At 42.2% G+C, this 24,383-nt stretch overlaps 1 protein-coding gene across 1 annotated transcript; it reads left to right on the forward strand.

Moving 5' to 3' along the window:
• On the forward strand, positions 1-23,746 carry BAX (BCL2 associated X, apoptosis regulator). The gene is made up of 6 exons (XM_088455409.1): positions 1-175; positions 6,955-7,000; positions 7,217-7,378; positions 8,212-8,347; positions 20,265-20,369; positions 20,821-23,746. Exons 1-6 carry the CDS (start codon positions 64-66, stop codon positions 20,920-20,922), a joined length of 663 nt encoding a protein of 220 aa, XP_088311535.1. The 5' UTR covers positions 1-63; the 3' UTR covers positions 20,923-23,746.
• Positions 23,747-24,383: the final 637 nt, after the last annotated feature.

Consider the following 24,383-nt stretch of genomic DNA (forward strand, 5'->3'; position numbering starts at 1 on the left):
TCTCTCGAGTATCTTGGCGGCAGTAGCTGCTCTCAGTCTCCTCCTTGCGTAGCCGTAGCTGGAATGGCGGAACAGGGAGCCGGCGACGATTGCTCCCGGCATGTTGGCGAGGGAGCCGGCGACGGCGGCGGCGCCCAGGAAAACAATGGCCGCGGGGAAGCCAGTGGCGCAGCGGGTGAGAGCCGGTGACATTGTGATGTCGGGCACATTGGGCTGTACATTGGGTCCTTGGGAAGAAACATGTTGGGCCCTCCACTACCTGTATGAGGCAACGAGTTTTTCTCCAGCTGTTGGAGGACTATAAGTCCCAGCATGGGCTTGGCTACCCTGTTGTCCTTCAACACCTTGATAGACACCTCTCTGCCCATTACTTCCTCCTCTGACCTCATTGTGGCTGCAGTAGTCTGCTGTCCCCATATGATCTGACTCTGTGGTATGGGCTTACTATAGGACACACTGTATATATGAAGCCTGTAGGACTTGCTATATATATGAAGCCTATAGGATGCGCTGTGTATATGAAGCCTACTATAGGACACGCTGTATATTTGAAGCCTGTAGGACTTGCTATATATATGAAGCCTATAGGATGCGCTGTGTATATGAAGCCTACTATAGGACGCGCTGTGTATATGAAGCCTACTATAGGACGCGCTGTGTATATGAAGCCTACTATAGGGCGCGCTGTGTATATGAAGCCTACTATAGGGCGCGCTGTGTATATGAAGCCTACTATAGGGCGCGCTGTGTATATGAAGCCTACTATAGGGCGCGCTGTGTATATGAAGCCTACTATAGGGCGCGCTGTGTATATGAAGCCTACTATAGGGCGCGCTGTGTATATGAAGCCTACTATAGGGCGCGCTGTGTATATGAAGCCTACATTATTGTTAATGGGGACTACAATCTGATCCCTATGTACTAAACTCCAAACTGCTAAGCTATTCGGAGTTTAGCCCCAGTAGTTTACACCATCTTCGGATGGTGTGAATTACTGTAATCCTATGAGGGTTCCAGGGGCAAGTGAGAGATCTTTCAATCTCGGCCCTGCAGCCCCTTGCCGTCCCTGGAGGCTGATGCTTTGAACTTGCGCAGTGTCAGCGTCCTCCGGAGAAGTCTTTCACTTCTGTGAAACACTTCTCCTAATTCCCGGGGATATGACTGACAGGGACAGTGGTTACTGCAACCGCTGTCCCTGCGGTTTCTCCTTGGTACATAGCTGGGATATTTTCATTCAAAATTAAGATTCCCGATGAGATGAATACATAATTGCAGCAGTGCTGCGTTTATTAGTACATAGACCCCTAAGTGTCATTTAGGAGCTATAAACAAAGAGCCTTGTTATATAGTCCCCCTGTACAGGCTTACTAGACAGTGTTGCTAGTCTGATGGTAAAATAATTTTTAGTTGACACAATAAAACGTAGCCATTTTGTTAAGCAAAGATGTTAAATACTTGTCATGAGTAGCTGAATTGTAAGCATCCATACCGCCTTCATTTCTTACAGCAGGTGATCATCTGCCTACAGTATAATCACAGGTTGAGATGACTCAACCTGCACTTTTGTGTGTGGTTATTAATGCTTTGCTGCAACTAGTAAGGTGTAGTGAGTAACTTGTCCAGAAAGTCAATTTTAACTTTATTTTTTTCAGAAACCAAAAAATTATTAGTTTCATTTCCTCAGTTCCTGTGGAAACTTAGTCAGAATATGTTGAATGGTTTTACAGTATTTATTTTAGTGGTTGTTGTCCGTGAAATAATGACTTCACAAACTGTTCTTATGGTTTACCTAGGTGTGCATGGAGTAAAACTTATTTCATTGGTTGTTTTGATGATAAATTGCTGCATTGTATATGTATCTAGTTGTTTTACTTCCTAAACATGATAGTTGCTTCAGTTTAAACTGACGATCGCTGGAACAGAGGCCGCTTTTCTTTTCAGTTGTCAAATTTGATCCTGATTTCCTAGTAGAGGTACACATTTTGTTAAATTGGCCACGCAAAATTATCCCATCTGGTTGGAATGAAAATCTGGTAATGAGAAAAATAGCTGAAAACTGAAGGCATTTAACCAACTTGTCTGAACCACCGGCTTCGTCTGTTTCCCTTAATTTGCTCCCATACATTACCAGGTTTTCGTTCCATCCAGCCAACTGATCCATTTTTGTGCACATAACCAATATACAGACTGTGCATCACATGCCTGGTGCTCCAACGACTGCACTAGTTTTGTGTGAACATGTGGGCTGCATTCTCGTTTACGATTGGTCCAGTAAAATAAAAAAGCTAAATGATCAGGATGATCTGTGTTATTTAGGATATGTTAAGATTTTGTAGCACTTATGGTGCGTACACACGTTACAATTAAAATGGACGATATGAACGATAACGATATCATCCGTCGCCCGTGAATGCAGGCCAACCTGGTCGATATCGACCAGGTTACTATAGGGACCTGCGATCGTTGATTGCGGGTCGTTGGCGAACGTTGGTGGGTTTGTGGTGTGCTGGATGATCAATATCGATCATCCAGCACACCCGGGAGATAGTTCAACGATATCGTTGACGATTGTCACGTGTGAATGCACCATAACATTTATAAAAGTAGTAAATGGAACCTGCATTTGACACGTCACCCCACCTGCTCTGTGCCTTGATACTTACTTCCCTGCACCCAGCCCTCTTCACCAAGTGCTAATCTGTCCTGTCATGGAGGGGGGAACCTCTACTACCACTGTGCATGCTGTGCATGCTAGATATGATGTACATGCATGTGCAAATGCAGTAGCTTAACTTGCCCTCTATATAGATGTACCTGCGTGTGTGTGTGTGTGTGTGTATATATATATATATATATATATATATATATATATAATTATTTTTATTTTTTCTCTATCTAGGCAGCTACGCTGTTTTTTTAGGAGGCTGTTGACTCTGTGGCAGACAATTCAGGCATTACTACCCGGGGGACCTTGTGTGGCTTCAACTTGCTTAAACTGTATCCCACAATCCCCCAGTATTGACTTAAAATAGTTAGGTGTCCCCTAAAGCTTCATTGCAACCTAAAATGGTGAAAAATTTTGCTCACCAGTATTAAAATGGCCTTCATAGAGTGTGTGTGTGTGTGTGGGGGGGGGGGGGGGGGGGAGCGCGAGAGGACCAATAAGAAACCGCAATGTCCGTGATTGTGACTTCCTTTTGGTCCTCTAGCACAGAACTCTCTTCCCCATCAATCAAACATCACATGACTTTACCCTGACCTTCATCAATGGAACCTGGGTAAAGACCTCCGAATTGATTGGCTTACTCACCGGGTGGTAGCGTGCTTTCAATGTATCTTTGACACTGTCCAGGGCAGGCCTGGCCAACCTGTGTCTCTCCAGCTGTTGTGAAACTACAAGTCCCAGCATGCCTTGCCACAGTTTTGCTATTAAGGAATGCTAAAACTCTGACAAGGCATGCTGGGACTTGTAGTTTCACAACAGCTGGAGAGCCACAGGTTTGCCAGGCCTGGTACAGGGTCTTCCCATGCAGCGCAGTTGAGCTTTTTATTACCGATCCTCAAACAGATGCTCAGTTGGTTCTTAGACCAGAGCCAGTGATAGCAGACATGCCAACATGGGACAGTGTTTCCATGGACCGTTACAGATGGTATCTGCTTAAGCCCAGAACTGCTCTTAAAAACCTTCAGTAATGTCACCCTGCTATTAGATTCTTGTCTTTATCCTTGCCTGTGCTATTAATACTGTTCTGTAACAGTGAACTTCTGTGTAAACCTAATTGGCCTCAATAACTGTTGAGAGCACATGATGAGCACTTTCATACTTGGCGTGTCACAGTTACTGAGATGAAATCGCATCGGGAGCTCCGCTCCGTGTTTTATTTCCAGCCAGCGTATTTTATGACCCTTAAATGTGGAACCTAGAATGCCTGACCAGAAACCACAGAATGCAAGCTATTACCAAGCTGACACGCTCTGGGATAAGCCCAGACTGTTGATTCTCCTGCCTGCTGCTGACTTTGTTTTCTGTAACCTGAGCTGAGGTCTGCAGTAAGGGTAAACACCAGGAGGGACAGTGAGTGTAGTAGGTTCCAGGTATTGTAGATGTCTGTGGCCTTGGAAACCAGAGGCCTTTACGTTAACATAGGAACGTGACTCATACCAGGAAACCGAAGGGAGCATCCACCATCATAGGAGAGCTGGTGTTTGTGTCCTTGGTTTTTTTTTTTTTTTTTGCTTAGTGTCATGTAGGAGACCATATCAAGTGCAATAACACTTTTGTTAGCAAATGAAGTTGTTTTTTTCTTTCACTTTCCACCTCGACGTTACAGGAAGTAGACCCTACTTCCTCCCCAGTGAATTGCAAGTAACCATACAGACACTCCATATTGGAATATTGTAAAGCATGCACAAGCTTTAGTAAGGGTCGAAAATGAGAATACTTTCACAGCATATTTATGGGCGGTCTGTCTGCAAGCAAATTATTACTATTCTCCATTGCACTACTGAGCAGAGATTATATAAGGAGGCGCTATGTCAGGCCTGTCCAACCTGTGGCTTTCCAGCTGTTGTGAGATTACAAGTCCCAGCATGCCCTGCCATTTTACTAGTAGTGAATGCTAAAACTATAGCAGGGCATGCTGGTATGTGTAGTTTCACAACAGTTGGAGGGCCACAGGTTGGCCAGACCTATGCTATTGCATTGACCATTGGAAAATGAAGACTCAGGCCCTTCTGACCGCAAGTGCAAATTTGTACCATTTGGTGCTGTTCCCATAACTGTTTCCATCCTTGTGTAAAGTTAAAAAAAAATCTAATTAAAGCAAATCTTCTGGTGGTAGTGGGCAAGCGATCTAAGGATAATGAATGTGAAGAGAGGTACCAACGCTGTTTGCTTACTTTTGCTCCTCTCTCAACCAATACAAACCCCCTACCTTGTTAGAAATGGGGATTGCTAGATAGACATTTACCAAGGTGATTTTGTCAGAAGTGATGCTGAACAAAGCAGTATTTTAGGAGAAAAGTTTAGTTTGAAATGACTGGGCTCAATGTTGGTGCTGATAGTGTGTTGGAATTTGAAGGAGATCTTCTGCAGTTTTCATTACTTCTATTTTGGAGTAGATCTGCAAACCCACATGATTAGGGGTTTTTACCTTGACACAACCAGTCCCTGAGCTCCCCAGACGGGCTATGTATTGGCAGAGGAAATAAAGCTGGTCAAGGTTGGGGCAGAGTATTGTGAATGTCTTAACTGCACTGATTGTTGCTGGTTGCCGTGGTGACCGCTTGTTACTATGCAAATTATATTCATTTGTAATCAACCCTTAAGGAATCTGAGTGATTCATGATGAAGCACACCTCCTAAAAATGAGGTATATCGCACCTTTAATGAGTGCATATTTTGATACACAAGCACTATACAATCCAGTGATTAGACAGGCTTGGTTATGACGGGGCAGTGTTTTGGGGTTTTTACTTTTGAACATTGATCTTGCTTTGGCTGTAAGGAAATGGTTTGTTTTGGTGTCATGTGACTACAATGGCGGTCACAGAGCAGGACATGGAAGCGGCACCCTGGAGTGTCACTTTTGTAAGCATGCTTAAGTTTTCCATGGTTATCCATATAGTACTTCTAGCAGTGTTCAGATTGTGGGGAGCCTATATAGAAAAGTTCTGTCACTAGATTGTAAAGCACCCTCGTATCAGCCCCTGTTCCCAAGACATATATTTAGCATGGCAGCACAGTGGACTCAAACCCATGAAATTGACACTGAGAGGCAGCAATACTATCCAAACAGGCCCCTCTCAGGGTGGAGCTTGTACGCTCATCCGGAGTTTGCATGAGGTTTACTCGCACTCCAAAAACGCACTGGTAGATTAATAAAGGACTTCCAATAAAAATAGATTCTGGTAGGGAATTTGGTGCCTGATTCCGCTTTGGGAAAAAAGAAAGATATAGCAAGTAACTATGTACCTGGACAAACCATGCAGGAACACAAGGGGTGCAAATACTTAATATTTTTTTGTCATGTGTGGTGAATACTGCTTTTGCATGTAGCCCACAAATACTGGGCAGCTTTATTTTTACACTGCAATATACATTTCAGTTTGGATACACACCTCCCCAAATCTACATCTCTCTGCCTGGAATCGGTATGATTTACTGCCGGACGCATGACCGGCAGTTGGAATCCCGACAGCGGCTGCCCGACATGGGTGAAAATCCCTCCCCTAACCCTCCCTTAGGTGTGCCTAACCCTAACCTTTCCCCCCCCCCCTTCCCCTAGCCTAAACCTAACCTCCCGGGGGGGTGGGTGCCTGGCCCTAAGTCCCCCCGGGAACCCTAAACCTAACCCTCCCCCGCAAACCTTTCCCCCCCCCCCCCCCCCAACGCGTCTATCTGCCCCCGGCGACCCTTCGATTGGGATGTCGGGCTCCCGGTGTATGTCTAATGACGGGAAGCCGGCTGTCGGGATTGGGTCCGCCGACTTCATGACTGCATACCCATCTGTCCCACCTGCAGTGCAGCATGGTGTTTCCAAGATGCACAGTTACTTGTTATGTTACTCTATTCACAAGGCTCAATCAGGACCTTAGTCCGTAATCTCCAATGGGGCGGTAACTGACCACGCCTGAAATGTACAGAGCCTTGAAAATTTCATTTTAAAGCCTTTTTTTCTGCTTCTTAATAATTTAAAAAAATAAAAAAATATCCTTTATTCTAAGAATTACAGGATAAGGATGACAAACAGAAATATTGCTGTATTAGCTTATACACATGGTCATTACATTAGTAAACAAATTCTAAGCTATACAAGTATTCACCAGTTAGTACATATTATTTTCTAATGTATCTGTTTTTTTTTTTTGCAAGTATACATACATACTGTACGAATTGCCATAACTGCTGATTTATACATTTTTGTGATTAACTACTCTTAACATTATTTGCAGCTGATCCTGAGCAGATCCTGCAGACAGGCAACCTACTGCTACGCGGGTGAGTAGTTTTATGAATATACTTGTTGCAGTCACAAGAGAACCATCAGATCTGCTGCTGTTCTGTTTTTAGTTATTTATTATTTTTCTTAACCATCTTAAACATGGGCTTTTTCCTGCTGGATTATTTCCTAATACAACTCTTCATTGACTTAAATTTTGATGCATGCTGTCCTGTCTACGCAACAGAATGTTGTCTAATCCTCTCGCACGTCAGGTTTATCATGGATCGGGTGCAGCGTAGTCCATTTGCAACTACTACAGAAGTTCCAGAACTGGGCGCAGTTGAACAGCAGCCAGTGAACTCTTCTACTAAGACACTGAGTGAGTGCCTTCGAAGGATAGGAGACGAGTTGGATGGGAACATGGAGCTGCAAAGGTATAATCTAAAAGTATAATCTAGATACAGGTTTGTAGGTTTTGTCGTGGCATCTATTATTTCCATACCGTACCAATACTTTAGGTCATGACTGAAATTGGAACTATTGTTGATGTTGCAGTATTGTAGCTAACCACTTGGTGTATTTCGGCAAGGCAGAATAATCTCAAACCAATGGGAATATGGCACACTGCTTGCCCTGTAGTACTTGCCTCTGTGCTCCCCAATGTTGCGATATACAAGCTCTCTGGCAATCGCTGCGTTTGTGGTTTTAAGTCCCTCATAACCACCCCAATAAATGTACAGCAAACTAGTGGCTTTAGATATAAAATTGCCATTACTGATGCATACAAAGTCCTGTGTGTGCTGCAATCTTAACACCCCTCAGTGGCCACTCGAGGGACTCCTGAATGGGCAGGAACTGATCAGTTCAGTTCCAGACATATAAATGTACAATTCCTAATTGCTGAATGAAAATGTGCATCAATGGTTGGTTTGGCTAGGAAATCTGATGACTTCAGGGACCAATAAGAAGCCAGTGGCAGGTATTACAGCTTCGTATTGGTGCACCCACTCACAACTTCTCCACAGACATTGTAAAGAAGTGAACTTAAACGTTTGTGCTCTATCACTGAAACAGAGGAGACCTGGGAATCGCTGCTCCAGCATGTAGTTCTGGTGGCACGTAATGGGGAATGCTGCTTTAACTGAAACCATATAAAAAGTCTTTCTGGGCACTAGCTAAGTTTTAAGTATGGGCAGAGTTGCTGAAAGCATTTGTAGTACCTGCTGGCTGTCTTGAAACACTTTTTTTTTTTGCTCTTTTCTGCCAGGATGATTGAGCAAGTGCAGAGCAATCCTCCCAAAGAGGTCTTCTTCCGCGTGGCTACTGAAATGTTTGCCGATGGCAATTTTAACTGGGGGCGAGTGGTAGCTCTGTTTTACTTCGCCTGCAAACTAGTCATTAAGGTGAGTCATAAATGTTTGGAGCTACATTAAGGGGAGAGTGTCTGGCTTATGTAAGGCAATAATCTTATAAACCACCGATATTAAAGCAGGAATTGGCTTTTATTTTATGGTGCCGTCGCCAATGGCTGGAAGACAAACTACTCATTGTAAAAGTTACTGCAAACATGTACTTTGCTACTACTGCTTTACTGGAGATGCTTTAGGCAAGGTCCTCCCTGGTTGGCTAGTCTCCTGCGTTGCTACGGCAGATAACCCAATCATACGTGCCCCTTTCCGTAGATTGAGTAATGTTCTGTGTCTGAAGAGCAGCAGAGCAATCAGATTTTTTTTTTATAAGATATCCACTGCAATAAATCAAATTAAGAGATAGTGGTGTCAGTACCTATAGGAGGTGTTCTTTGGACATTGCAGAGCCAATGAGATCCTGCCATAGTCAGTTGGGAGGAGTTCTTTGTAAGCAACAGTTTGAAATAACAGCAGTGTAACCATTTAGCAGCCTGTATCTCAAACAGCTTGCTGACTCCTCCTGTCATTGGTTCCTCTGCAGTTCAAGTAATGGCTCCTTTTCCTGGTACTGTAGCATTGTGGCTGGACACTATGAGCACAGACTACAGAGCATGATAACCTGTGCTGAGGGGGGCTGACATATCTACCCCTCCCCAGCCACATTATTGGCTCAAAGTTATGCGTTTGCAAAATGTCAGAAAACCAGGCCCATTCTTTATCCATTGCGTTGCTCTGTCTAGGGAACATTTGTCCCACCGACTGATTCTCAGGGGTGTCAGGGATGCAGGAAATGTGTCCATCCCATAGACCTAAATATAGAACTTTGCTGGCTTTATGGCTCCATCATGAACTTCTTCAACAGTGCCAGGTTTTGGGGACGAATATCTGATGTCCTGGCGGCTCAGTGTCTCTTCCAGTTCACATACTTCTCTCCAACAACTTTATATGTTGATCATTGGCCCTGATTTTTCCGGTAAAAAAAAAAAATTGGTCAACTTCCTAATCTTCAGCCAGGCCTTCTCTCTTCTTGACTGCTTTAATGCTGCGGCTCTAAAGCCATAATTTCTAAAAGTAAAGTTTGTTTCATACCTACCCATGTACAGCTATGGACAAAATTTTTGAGAATGACACAAGTATTGGTTTTCACAAGTTCGCGGCTTCAATGTTTTTAGACATTTTTGTCAGATGTTACTATGGTATTCTGAAGTAAAATTACAGCATTTCATAAGTGTCTAAGGCTTTTATTGACAATTACATTAAGTCTATGCATAGAGTCAATATTTGCAGTGCTGACACTTCTTTTTCAAGACCTCTGCAATTCACACTGGCATGCTGTCAATCAACTTCTGGGCCACACATACTGACTGATGGCCGCCCATTCTTGCCTAATCAATGCTTGGAGTGTCAGAATTTGTGTCTTTTTTTTTTTTTTTTTTGTCCACCCACCTCTTGAGGATTGACCACAAGTTTTCAATGGGATTAAGGTCTGGGGAGTTTCCTGGCCATGGACCCAAAATTTAAATGTTTTGTTCCCCGAGGCACTTAGTTATCACTTTTGCCTTAAGGCAAGGTGCTCCATCATGCTGGAAAAGGCATTGTTCATCCCCAAACTGTGACCCACTGAGAGAGCCTCCCGGCGAAACTCGCATCTGGGCTACCACAGGGAACCCCCAGTGCTCAGGGGAAACCCCGTCCCGGCTGACCACCACAAGCAGCAAACATCCTGACCTCACAGGTATTTTCTGGGAAGAGTGCAGGACGCTCCCTTCCTCTGTCCCTGCGCTTTATCACATCAGGGCATAGTAGGGATAGCCCCCTGCACGGATTTCCCTCCTCCCTGCACTTATTCAGTGTGACAGGGAACTCCCAGGATCGCTCACCAACAGTTCACTGTGTACCGCACACACACTGTTGGAAGCAGCACCCTGGGGATTTACCCTTTCTCTACACACATAATCAACTTTACTATTAACCCTATATCATCTCTGCTAAGGCACTCTCATTCTGCAGACGCAGGGAAGTGGATCTGCACTGCAATCATCAGATTCACTCCCCATAGTACTCTGCACAACAACAGATGCCTGTGATCTTTATTTTCTATCTCCATGTATAGGGAGGGATCCGCTCACAGGGTGTCCTATGCATAAGTAAGACACCCTGCAGCAGCCATTTCTGCCATACATAGTGGAGAGACTTTTCTCTTATTATATACCTTAAGAACTTGCAAACACTTGAACTTATTATCATAAGGTTCGGTACATTCAACTTGGGAAATACTGAATACTGCTGAAATGCCTGTTTACACCTTTTTGGATGACTGAATGTACTGATATATACATACATAAATCCAAAAAAGAGATTGGCACTCAGAGTAGTCAAAAAATGCATGTAAAATGTATTATATAAGGTCTACAGCCGTTTATAGGCCGAAGCCTGTCTTCAGGACCACAATACAGACAGAAACAAACAGGTAAAACAACAACAAAAAACCCCCATATGTACCTTACCACCAGCCGGCGTTTGTCTCCAGCCGTCCGTCAGGAACCGCCCGCCGGAAGCACGTGAAAGCCGCACTTCCGGAAACTGCAGCCAACTTAGTCATAGGAACCACAATATGCGTTCCACAGACCCGGAAGCCTGCATTCCACAGTCGTGAGCTGGCCACGCCCCCCGGCAGCGGCACCTGGAACTACAGCAAGACAGGCACTGATTAGTGCATGTACATAACCCCAAATGTATAATATATATAATGTGTATATATACAAACACGCAATCAAACATAATTTATAAAAACAGAGTAAAGAGACACAGTCCACGTTAAGACCACAACGGGTCCATATGTCCACTCACAAAAAATCCCATTGACCCCAGATACTGCAGAACACGAAGGAGGTGCAAGCTTAATGTCACAGCAATGAGATAATCACATGAGGCTATTCCAATTGATATTTTCGTTTAATCCATTGGGAGCAATGGTATTAAGTCTCAGAATCCACTTGGATTCCTTAATGAGTAACTGCTTGGCCCTATCTCCCCGTCTTAGGGTGACAGGCACATGGTCAATCATGAAATACCGTAATGAGGCCAGCGTATGCCCGACACTTTAAAGAGGTTGGGCAACTGGCTGATCATTTGTCCTTCCTTGTAGTGACAGCCTTATTGCGGACCTATGTGCTGCCATTCGTTCTGAAAATTTCCGTGTTTGCCCCACGTAATATAACTTGCATGGACAAATGACAATGTATACAACAAAGTCAGTGGAGCAGGTTAGCACATACCTAATATCAAACATTTTGTTCGTGTGTGGATGTTTGAAAGATTGACATGTGTGCAAGTAGGGACACGTCGTGCAGTTACTGCACCTATAGCATCCAGGCTGTTTTTTTCTGTACATTCACTATTACCTGTAATATCAGTCTTAACAAGTCTATTTCTCAAATTTCTGCCTCGTCGCATTGCGGCTATAGGTCTACTATTCTTAAATATAGGAAGATCTCTATCCGACGAGACTACTGGCCATAACGCCTGTGTGGCTCTCCTAATGATGGGACTGGCAGTGGTAAAATCACTGGTCCACGGGTTAATTTTAGAGGAGTCCCTTACCATGGGACACAATTCATTACGGGACATAGCCAATACTTTTGATTTTTGTTCCCTTAGATTTTTGGGACTATATCCTCTATGAATAAACTTATCAATAAGCACATCCAATTCCCCGGAAACCTTACTCGAATCGCTGGTGATGCGAGCTATCTTCATCATTTGGGACAAAGGGAGACCCTGCTTAAGGGGTTCTGGATGATGACTGGAAGCTAAGAGGAAAGTATTTCTATCCGTTGATTTATGAAAGACCTCTGTCTGGAAAGCCCCATTGATAAGCCTGACTGTGACATCTAAGAAATGTACCTCACACTCATGGTATACGAAAGTAAACTTAATGGGCGAATCAGAACTATTAATCGTCTCCATTAGATGAATGATCAAACATAAAGACATTAGCATACGAGTGTGCCACAGATGACCCCATGGCGCACCCTCGCAGCTGTAGGTAAAACCCACCATCGTGCAGAAAATAGTTAAGACATAGAGGGGTATTCAATATAAACTGTTAACTTCACTGTCGAAGTTAACGTTTCATATCGGAGTTTTTACCTGCGGTAAAGTAAGTATCGGGCGCGCTCCCGCTTATCCCCGTATTCAATATAGAATTAACGAAAACGGGAGCCTCAAGTTGGATTTGAGTAAAAATATGAATTTTTCCTTAAAAAAATTTGTAAGACCCCCCCTAAAGTTGTAAAAACATGGGGGATCACTATGGGTACCCCCGTTTTAGCCTTTAAATGAAAGTCGGGGATTTAAATAGCCGCAGCAGGTGTTTTTTCCCGACATTGAAGAAGTGATGCAGAAGAGCACTTAGGTTATTTTTTTGTTTTTTTAAGTGGTCCCATCAAATTTGGGGTACATGAAAATGGGTGCTAGCATATTTTTAAGTCCCTAAAGTAAGTTTTTTAAAATTCTGCAATTGTGCACCTGCCGCTATAAATCTATTCAAGAGAACACCTAACGCATACTTGCAGAATAGCCCTGAACCTATTTCCCTATTGTTAATCATTTTTTTCCCATTTTTTCTTTTTTCACCCCAATTTTTACATTTTTTGGGGTGTCCCTATTTTTTTTTTAAACTTTTTTTAACACCGTTCTTTTTTAAATGTCATTCCCAGGGGTGCAGGCTATTTTTTTTTTAAGCCTGCACCCCTAAACCCCAATTCTGCACTTTTTTTCCACACCTATTCAATGGTGAAAAGTTATCAGACTTTTCAAAACTGCGATAAGTCTGTGAAATTGAATACGGTGTAAAACTAAAACCTGCGATAATTACTTCATAAGTTCGATATTAACGCAAAAATGATGTTATCGCTCCCATATTGAATACCCCTCATAAAGTAAGTTCCAATAGCTTCAAAAATAAACCATGGTCAAACAACAATTAATGCAGATTAGTGCCCAGAAACCTTTTCATGGCCAACATGCCATCAACATGTGGAATAGAGGTATATAAGTATGCTAATGTCTTTATGTTTGATCAAGAACAGCAGTTGTTTTTCCAAGATGAGGAGGTGCTGAATGATATTCTGTGGTACACCCGTACGTTGATATCTTTCTTCTGTGGACCGGTGGTACCGACAGATACATAATATCCTATTCTAATTATCTTTGCCACTTGTCTGACTACTGTTATCATGACTACCCTGTCTGACTCACTGTAATCAAGAACCGATAGATTAGATTCATTTTGATCGCCTTGATTTAAGTCAGCCAGTATTTTGCCAATTGGGCCTAATTTTTTGCCAGTTTTGATGTGTTGTCTTTTGTTTAATGTGTATTGTGTGTATAGATATTTTGTTGACATTTATATGTGTAATTATTCTTATTACTACTTTATTGGTACACTATTAACAGTTATATTTTAACTACTGAGGTAGGTTTAGTGCCCCACAAAAGAGACTACTTTTTCTTCTTGGTTTTCACGTCTAATACAACTCAAGGGTGCACCTCCATCAAGAGATTTTCATATATTTATTCTTTTATGTCCAGACATATCTTGGAACATGCCTACCTCACATTTACAACTTTGAGTGTTCTTAACCAGAGCTTAGGATATCCCTACCCCTCCTTCCTTATCAATTGCTGATCTTGGAGCATATATCAGCCAGCCAATACCAGCGACAGCATGCTTGAGCTTCAGTTCTGAAAGTTTATCTCGTTATAACAGTCTTCTTATATCTTAGCTCATTACAATATTTGAGTAAATAGAGTCAACACTTTAATCTATATATGCAATCTTCACTTCTTAGGATTTAAACTGATATAACTGTAATTCCTATTGCCTGTATGCAAATGTCCTGTGCTGTAACTGAATGTCTGCAGGTCAAAAGTCCTCTGGACTTCCAGGAATACACCATGATTCATAGAGAGCGGTGTCAATCTGTACTGTGCCAAGTTTTATTCACGATATCAGACACCTCGATCGGTGCACCAAGACGGCACCATGATATATCGAGAGTGTGATCTTGTATAGCCAGATGGTCCATTCTTTTCTTGCGCAGTCATGCATAGTTATTGGTGCGGCCCTCCATATTAGTTCTTATATGGGTATCTGGCTTTTCTTTAGGGATCCACAGGTATACCATGGGTATACTATGGTTGGAAAGATAAACACCAAACAGTTAAAGTTTCAGCTCCCAGGATTCCTCAGGTCCTCTGCTAATAAATATATATATATATTTTTTTTTTTTATTTGGTGCGGCAGGATCAAGACGCACCTTTTTGTAACGGGACTGCTCAGACAGTCCACTGCTGGGGTGCAACACCAGTAACTGGGCTGGTGATTTTAAACTGGTTGCAGCTGAGCTTGCTAGCAGCAATGCTGCGAACTGGACGCACGAAGATATCCGGTAAGGCGATTCCTTGCTTACGGGGAATCGCGCGCAGCAGTCCTTGCTTCTGGTGCCAGAGACTCACCAGAAGCCGCTGCAGTCAGGGCCCGGGATTGTCCGCGTCCTCCCTACACCACCGGGGCCTTATCGTCTGAAGCCGGGGGTCGGCAGCAGATGCTTCTGCTGCCACAAGGCCAGCATACCCGGCTGGTTAACGCAGCTTAGGTGAGGTAGGTGCTCCCCAGGCAGCTCCTCCCCCCAACCCAGACGCAGTCCCTACGAAGGGTTTTGCACATCTGGATTGCTCCGCCTACCCTCCACGTGTATGAGACTCTCGCGGCCCTTGGTCTCAGGAGGGTTTGGGTCAGTCTGTGTATACCTCTACCGTTGTTAAGGTATAAAGGGCACTATATCCTACAATTCCTGGTGTTTGTGTAGTTGATTTAGAGTCCATTGTAATTTATATTACATATGCATTGTATGTGACTGTTTGCTAGCTGCTATTGACACTGTCTTTTATTTCTGTCTGTCAATTAGAACTATCACTTTTTTCTCTCCATCCTTTGGGGTGGTTTTTTCTTTGAGTAATTCGCATTCATTTGAGATTTTGTGAATGCTGTTACATAGCATTGCATATATTAACGTTCTGAAGTCTAGCTCTGGGGAGGAGGACTATCCGTCCACAGTGGATGTTCCTTCTTTGGTGAGAGTGGTTAAATCAATCCTAGATATTCAGGATGATGACCCAGCTCATTGTAAGAAGACTCCAATGTTTAATCACCACCGGAAGGTGGTCAAGACGGAGTTTCCTTTATCTGAACAGCTCACTGAGCTTATGTATGAGGCATGGGGTAACCCAGATAAACGATGGTGCTATAGGCCTGGTTCTGTCTGATAAGGGTATATGGTGCACTTTAATACATTTCCATATATTTGAGTATTATGAACCACTACTGCATGTTTAAAGTTTGCCGGAGGTTGTAGAATGATAAACAGTGATGGATACATGGTATCTGGTATTATGGGTATGAGAAGCTGAACACTGGAGGGGGTGACGTGGACCGTTTAGGATTAAGGATGCTGTGTGTCAATGTGGTGGAATTTTGGAAGCCGTTACTGTGGGGGTGGCATACGTAACTTTTCTGGTGGGTGAATGATAGAAAAATAGAGGCTGCCGTATGGGGTGTCAGTGTGGGCGTAGCTGAGTATATTTAGATGGATCCACATTTGTGATGCCATTTGGAGTTTATATAGTTACAGAGAACATTCTAAATCTTGGGCCAGCTAATAGTGGGAGAGTTATTTTCCAGGCAGTCTGGTGATTGTGGTGGTAGCTGGGTTTGGTATATACTTTCAAGAAAGTGTCAAGAACAAAGTCTATGTTGAGTTCTGGTGCCCGCGGTATCAGTCCATCTTGCGTTTTTTCGTGAATCTTGGCTCTCAAAATCCTCACCTCCCTATTGCTTTTGTACTTTCTTGATTCCTAGAAATGTCAAACCTGTTGGTCATGGCTGATTCTGACAATTCAGAGACATTGTGGGTTTGTGCACCTGATGGGCTCTGAAATTCTTGTTTTGTAGGTCCCTTAGAGTTCTTCCCACGTGCTGTAGGCCACATGGGCTTCAGATAAGGTACAGATGTGTTCTCATACATCTAGCCTCAATACACCACGCAGCGCAACTTGCCTGGCGGGAGTGAGCTGCCAGGCCCCGTGCTGCTCTTCTAGTGTCGGGTGTCTCTTTTTCGCCTAAAATGTCTAAGTCGCACTGCGATGCAAGTAGGACGCACAAGCAGACTTGGCTGATTAATGTGATATGCAACACTTGTACATCTGTGTACGCCTGAGTCTGTATATGAAGCACAACAAAACTTGGAATGAAAAAGCAACTGCCGCTACATTGTAACAACTTGTATACAAATTCAGTCGCACACAAATGTGTCACATATCTAATTAATCAGCAGAGTCTGCTGGTGCGTTGTGTATTTCTGCGTAAAAAGTTAACCGCTGAGATTTCTAAGTCATCTCTTCTAATTCTGGGTGCACACTGACAGATGGTGCCCGTCGGCCAGTGTGTATCAGCGATATGTCTGTGAACATCGTCGTTCAAACCTATAACGTCTGCAGTGCTGCACAGCCGATGGCTGATATATCTACCTGTCCAGCAGGCAGTGTGCAGCAGGGAGGGGGACGAGACACCCAAACCCCCCCCGGCCAGCGGCCAGAGGTGGCAGACGGTTGTTGTGTGTATGATCGACCATCATCTACAGATATATCTGTGCAGTGTGTACCCAGCTTTACTTACAGAGCTCGTCCGTCTTCTGTCTCAGTGTGAGTGTCTATGGGTGAAGCTGTAATCTCAGCTCCTAAGCAGCCTCCCTGTATTCTATCTGGAATGCAAGGTTTTTTTTTTTTTTTTTCAGGAGACCACTGTTCTGATTTGAATATTGAGAAGCCGATCCCTCACGGTTTTTAGTTACACATCTTTTGCGATTCCTTTGTGCCTTGCTGGCTAATGATAAATGATACTTGTAATGGCATGATTGCAGTACCCCTACATTTGCTATTTTGTGGCTTACGCAACTTCTCTACTGAGAGGAAGGAACTTATCATGGATGGATCTGTGCACTGCCAGAAATCAGGGAGCAGTTTGTTTTGTTTTTCATTAAGTGTTTTTTTTTTTTTTTTCCTCTGGCCCTTTCCTGTTGAATGTGCAGGTCGATATAGGTGCATAACTGGAGTCCAGTTTGTTGAACGAGGGACTGTAATGCATCCTAAACAAGAGGGTACGGTGGCCTGGGCAAGGTTCAGGTGGCTTAGGTTTAAAATACCTATGGGCTTTATTTCTTTTTGTTTTGTTTTTTTTGTTTTCCATTTCTTCCTCCTTGGGTTCCTTTCATTGGTGTTGTTTTTTTTTTTTTGTTTTTTTTTAAACGTGTTTTCTATTTTCTTTCAAAAAATATATGCATGACAATATACATATAAATCCATAATTAGGGGGATACCCCATAGAGCAGTGAGGCATATCAAAGTCAACTTGGGAGTAAGTTGACAGAATATAATGTCAAAAATCAAAGAAATATAATATTTTAAAATGTAGTCAAGTCGTAAATCTACAACATAACTTAAATAAACAAACCTAAAAAGCAATATGAGCAAAATAATAATAGGGGGGAAAACAGGAAGACGGAGAGGATAGTCCACCAGTATCAATTGAGTTACAATTTAAGACAATTGTCTATATAAAAACCAGTTGGTTGTCACAAATAGCTTGGATATGGACCCTTGTTTTTGCGAATCCAACTTATCAATAAATCCTCTCTTGCATTTTATGTATTTTTCTTTAGGGATTCTGCTGCTCTTATCTTTGAATCTAGTGGTTCTTGCCTGGCTAGGACCCATCAGGAGACTGCTGATTAATTTGATATGCTAACAGTCCTGGCTCCCTCTCACAAGGTCGCCATAACCCATTCCTGCCCCTCTTTTTTCTGTACTTGAGCACCCAGGCGACCAATACTCCCCCTCCCCAATCCGCATCTATCTTACATTTCTATCTCATCTCCTTCATATTTTGTATCCTAGTTGTATTGCTATTTGTAATGATAGGCAGTTACTCTGATGCTTTTATTTTTTAAGATACTGTTTATTTGCTTTTTAGTATCCTTTTCCTTTATTGCAATTGTGACTTGCCCTTTATTTTTTTTTTCCTTTCCTGGAAATTAATAATAATAATAATAATAAAAAAAAAATATATATACACTTTTTTTTTTTTTTTTTAGCAATTGAGACAGCAGTAATATTAGATATAACATTGTTTAAGAAAGCGTTTAGTTTGTGTGTGGTTCCGTATGTATGACAGTGTATAGACACCTAGGGGTAAATTTACTACAGTGAGAGTTTTTAGAAGTGAGTTTTAAAAGTGATGTTGCCTGTAGCAACCAATCAGATTCTACTTAACTTTTAACTAGTATCTTCTAGAAGATGATAGCTAGAATCTGATTGGTTGCTATAGGCAACATCACTTCTAAAACTCACTTCTAAAAACTCCTCACTTCAGTAAATTTACCCCCTAATTTTAAAATTCTAAAATGTAACTTGCAGTTAAAAATGTGCTTTTATCATTGTGCTTCATTTCATCCTTGCACATATCCAGTCGTTAAGAAGTGCCAACAGCTAAGATTTAAACCCTTCTGCACAGTGGGCTGTTTATAAAGTGCTGCTCTAGTGATTCTTTTCTCCAATAAAGGACTTGACGATGTGTGCACCCAGCGATGCCAGATTCGACTGCATGATCTGTTGTACAACCGTCCAATAGGTCTTTCTCCCCTGCACCCAGAACCATGGTGTCGGTAGCCAGATCTTCAGATTGTCCTGCACTACAGGCAGATCTGAATATGCGGCTAACGACACACGGGAGCACGCAATAGTGAGTACACACTGGTCTATATGGACGATTTGTCCCGATTCGTTCCAAAACGACAAATTGTCCAATATATTGTGTAATTGTGGGTTGGACTGGCGCTTCACTGATATATTTGTGTGTCTGATCCAGCTGCGGCACCCATAGGGAATAACCCAATCCCTACAAGAATTTGTGACAGAGTATGGGAGATGGTCTGCGCTATTGCAAATGACCCTTCTAACACAATAAGTCAGAGTGCAAATATAATGTTTCAAGATGTGTGTTTTATTTGCTAAAATGAATAAATAGATGGAGTCACAGTGCTCCTAAGCTCGCTGCAAAGTCTTTGAATGTTTTTCTTTCACTGGGGATATATAAAGATAGCTTTATGGATGGCAGAGTGAGTGAGGGGGGGGGGGGGGGGGGGGGTTTAACTGCTGGATTGGGGGTATCCAATTGTGTGCTGTGTAGATGTGGGGTGTGATCCCTGTCTTGAACAGGGGATTTGGCTCTGAAGTCTCTGTACAGTTAGGGTGTTGACGCTGTGTCTGGTGGGGCGGCGTCCCGTACCCACCAGGTGCACAACTTACCCTCGTTGACTTTCTTCACTCACTGTTCAAGACAGGGATCACGCCCCACATCTACACAGTACAAAATTGGATACCCCGAATCCAGCAGTCAACCCCCCCCTCACTCCCTCTGTCATCCATAAAGCTATCTTTTTATATATCCCTTGTGAATGAAAAAACTTTCAGCAAACAGCAAAGACTTTGCAGCAAGCTTAGGAGCACTGTGACTCCATCTATTTTTTCATTTTGGCAAATAAAACACACACCTTGAAACATATTTGCACTCTGACTTATTGTGTTCGAAGGGTCATTTGCAATAGTGCGGACCATCTCCCATATTTTGTCCAATATATTGTCTAGTGTGTACCCAGCTAACCAGTAAATCAATGTCCTCTTTCATTTATATTATGGTGTGTCCTCTGACGGTGTTAAAATTGCTGAATGTTGTGGATTAATGCAGTAACAAGTTCCATGTTTTCAGCAAGTCATTGTCTGTATCCTGTAGGCGCTGTTTACGCATGTCCCCCAAATGATTCGCACAATCATTGACTGGACCATGGAATACCTCAGGGACTATGTTGTCCAGTGGATAAGGGATCAAGGAGGCTGGGTGAGTTATGTGTATTTAACTGGAGCAGGAACCTAGACTACATATTAATAGGTATGTGACGCTACTTAGGGGGATTTGCGGCCTTTGCTGAGATAAAGGCATGGTGTTTCCATTACCAAGACTTGGGCTTTCCAAGCTAGTCTCCACGAAAAGTACTATAACCTGCGGTGGCTGTACCGTGGTAATGGCAGGTCAGGAAATGTAATGCGGGAAAGAAGTATTAGGCCATAAAGAGTAATTTTTATTTTTTCTCCCCACATGCAGTCTATAAATATATTTACTAGCCACCATATTATTCATCCCCTTTGTCTTGAGCGCACATTCACTAGTTTGGGATAAGGTGATAAAATATATGATCTAATACTGTATCTTGAAAATGTAACTTCCACATCCTGAAAACAGTTTAATTTTTGAAACTTTTCTGTTTTTTTTTTAATTATAAATCTGGCAGGAGAGCCTCCTGTCCTACTTTGGCACACCGACCTGGCAAACAATCGGGGTCTTCCTAGCTGGCGTGCTGACTGCCACCGTTGCCATCTGGAGGTATTCGTAAGACTTCTGTCCTCGTCGTTCAGGACGCACTTCTTTATTCTGGAAGCACAAACTTTATTCCAAGTCACTCCAGCACCCGACAGCAAGGCTACGAGACACGTGCTTCCGTCAGGGACTTCCGCACTCAACCAGCTCCGCTAAGAGAGCCATCTAGCCTTTCATTTTGGGGATCATGTGTTTTTTATTTTCTCCTTTTTTTTTTAATATATATTATAACTTGTGCCTTTTTAATATATAGAATTCAATGTGTTTTTTTTTTATTTTTTTTTTTAAAGAGCTTCTTTTGATTTAATACTTGAAGTTATGCCCCCTACCTACCCATTTTTTTTTTTTTTTTCTTCATACGCGTTTAAAAAAATAAATAAAAATTTTACGTGAACTGTCAGTGGGAGGGGACGAAGATCTACTAATGTGCATCTTATTCCTGTGTTCCTAGATGAAAACGGGTTATTTAGAATGAGTATTGTTTTCTTTTTCTTATAGTTTGCGCTACATGATAAGATGTTGGCGCAGTGAAGTTTGCACCTTGAAAAAAAACAAACAAAAAACAAAAATTCCGTTATTTAAATAAAAGGGAAAATGGTTAGTCTGTTCTGTACAAGGCAGCATCAGGATAGACATGCAGTTTTCTGTGCTGTTCCTTTTTATAGAGCTGTGTTTTATCAAATGAAGCATTCTATGATTGTATACTGTACCGTGAGAGGGCTGAGCATTTGCTGAGACACAATAGTGGCGAGGATGAAAGTGTTGGCATAGGTCAGACTTTATGAAAACATGACATGCTGCTGTAAGAGAGAGGTCTCCATATGTGGAATTGGCCAAAGTCTAAAAATATTGGCACCAGCTTGTAATGAGCTCTGCCCATTAATGTGCACGTAAAGTTTTCTGGCAGTTGCCCCCCCCCCCCCCCCCCCTCCCTCCCAAAGGGTACTTTAACCCCAGGTCATATTTTCATAAGTGGGGACTGTGAATAGCCGCCATATAATGAGAGAGAGTCAAATTAAAGTTGCTAAATGCTAGACCCAGGGTAAAAACCTATCAGACGACCTCTTTCAGTCAAAACTGTTTCAGATTATATGTTTAAATTAAAAAAAAAAAATGAAATTCTATCTTGGGACTCATTTTAAATAACACGACTTCTAATAAGGAAAACATTTAATTTTCTCCGTCTCCACCTATAAGAATGTGAAGCTGGGAAAATAAAGCATTTTATATTGGTTAAATCAATGCTGTATGGGATTGGGATGATACTTAACAAATGTGTAGCACTATTATTTTAAATACTTGTCTAACAGGATGGCCAATCTTTAGTGAGGAAATAGATGATTAATTTTCTTTTGCATTTTCTAAAACCGTACTTTTTTCTGGGCAAAAGTTAGCAGCACCCAAAGTTGATTAATCTCTTGTCTGAGCCAGGGAGTACAATGTTTTCTGAATATTGAAATAAGTATTGCGTTCCAGCTAGGCATCGCTGCCCCCATGTGGTATGACAGAGGGTGACATTACATTTTAGATGTTAGTTTAAAGGCTGGTCTCTTTTTATAATTTGTGAATCTGGACAAGTCTGTTCTCTGTTTGTGTCTGGTGGGAAGTGAGTTGCAACACCACAGTGTAAGTGCTGGGGAGCTGCATAGTGAATCTGTTTTTCTGCCTTAAGATTATTTCTTTTCTATTGGTTGTGTGCTTGCCTTTCCTGCAACTATTACGAGACAGCATGGCACTTCCTACTGGATTTGTAAATTCACATTTTGCTGCAATTGTTAGTCTATGAATAGAGCTGGGGATATTTAATGACTGAGAACGGAGACCCTGAGGTCAGACCCTGCAGGCCAACATGTTAATGCGATTTTTAAAAAAAACATTTTAAGTGTTTGCTTTACAACTTCAGACATGATACTTTTTACCATCATGTTGGAAGTTGTAAAGCAGACACTTGTATTAACGTGTCTGCATGCCGGATTCGACCTCTGTGTCTTCTTTCTCATTGTCGACATTTTGAATGTGGAACTCTCATACCAAACCCAAACCGGTAGATTAAGGACACCCAATTTATCCTACTGTATGGTGTGAGTGAGGTATGACTGCATGTGCCATAGGTTAAATATGAGCTCTCCCTACCATGAGGTATATTTACAAAAAATGTGTCTTTGAACTCTGGATTTAAGAGGGCAATCGTAATATGAACAAAACAAGACTTTTTTGCGTGTGTTGATATTGCTCTTTTAAATCCGATGTTTAGTGATTTTACCACCTAAGGTTGAGAGTCAGCTAACTCAGGCTTGTTGATTATTCATTTCTATTGCCTTTTATTGAGATGGAGGCAGCTTTAATTAGGGGCTGGTTGTCCCAAGTGCATAAAGGAGCAAATTGGTAAAAACTGTTATTACAATTTTGCTCATCACAAGACATGATCCTGCTGTATCCGCTTAGATGTTTTGTGTGGCATCCAGGGACAATGCAATCAAACTCTGCGTGGATGACATAAATCTTTTGATGAAAAACAGGCTGTTTGTGTGTGGGGGAGGGGGGGGGGGGCAGCACACCTTTTAAGAATAAGTAAAACCCAGTGAGATAAGCAAAGTTTGAGAATGCGACCGTGATGTCGCAAAATCCCCAAAAGAATGACCCCAATATGAGACTCCACATTACAGGAGCGCAATACATCGAAGCTGGGCAATCATTGGATTGTTTCTTAAGTTTTTTTTTTACATATATTTATAAAGTGCTTTTATTGTGTCTTATACAAATCCAATAACACAAACTGTAAAAAGGAAAAAACAACACACTTCTGTAATGCAACACTCGAGAACAGCGCAATGTAAGAGGTGTTGGGGGGGGTGGGGGTGGGGGGGGGGGGGGGAGATCCGCGCTTCCTTCTCACCGACGCTCTGCCTCCCCATGAAACTTCAATGATTTCTTTAGATTTAGTTCATTATGTTCAATGTTTTTACAACTGTGCTCCGTGTACTTGATAAAAGTGACAGGAAGGACATGTACAAACCAGTAGAGTAATCAGAAGTTGTAAACTTTTACGTTTTGAAATAATAAAAATCCATATCTATTAATCAGGAACACTTATCTGCCAGTGCACATTATGCTATTTTGCAATGTTTCAGTGAACTCTCCTATGTATATAGAGAATGTAGAGAGCTCAGCTGCCCGTTTACACACCACCTTGAAGTACTGGCAATATGTACGATACATAGTAGACATCTTATATTCTGAAATATAGCAACAGCTCCACCTGCAGGCTATGAGCAGTATAAGAATCGCGCTGATGAAAAAAATGTATTGAGGTTTTCTATTTAATGAAATCTGCCGATTTGTTATACACGTAGTTAATATGTTGCCATATTAACATACGTGTAGTTAACCTAAATCAACTCCTCATTTCCAATTGGCACATCTCTGTCTGGAAAATAAAGCCACTGGAGTAGTCTTTGTGGCAAGTTGGACATAAAT

This window comes from Taudactylus pleione, unplaced genomic scaffold (assembly GCF_031769625.1).
Source record: "Taudactylus pleione unplaced genomic scaffold, aTauple2 ptg000655l, whole genome shotgun sequence".
Taxonomy (NCBI): Eukaryota; Metazoa; Chordata; class Amphibia; order Anura; family Myobatrachidae; genus Taudactylus; species Taudactylus pleione.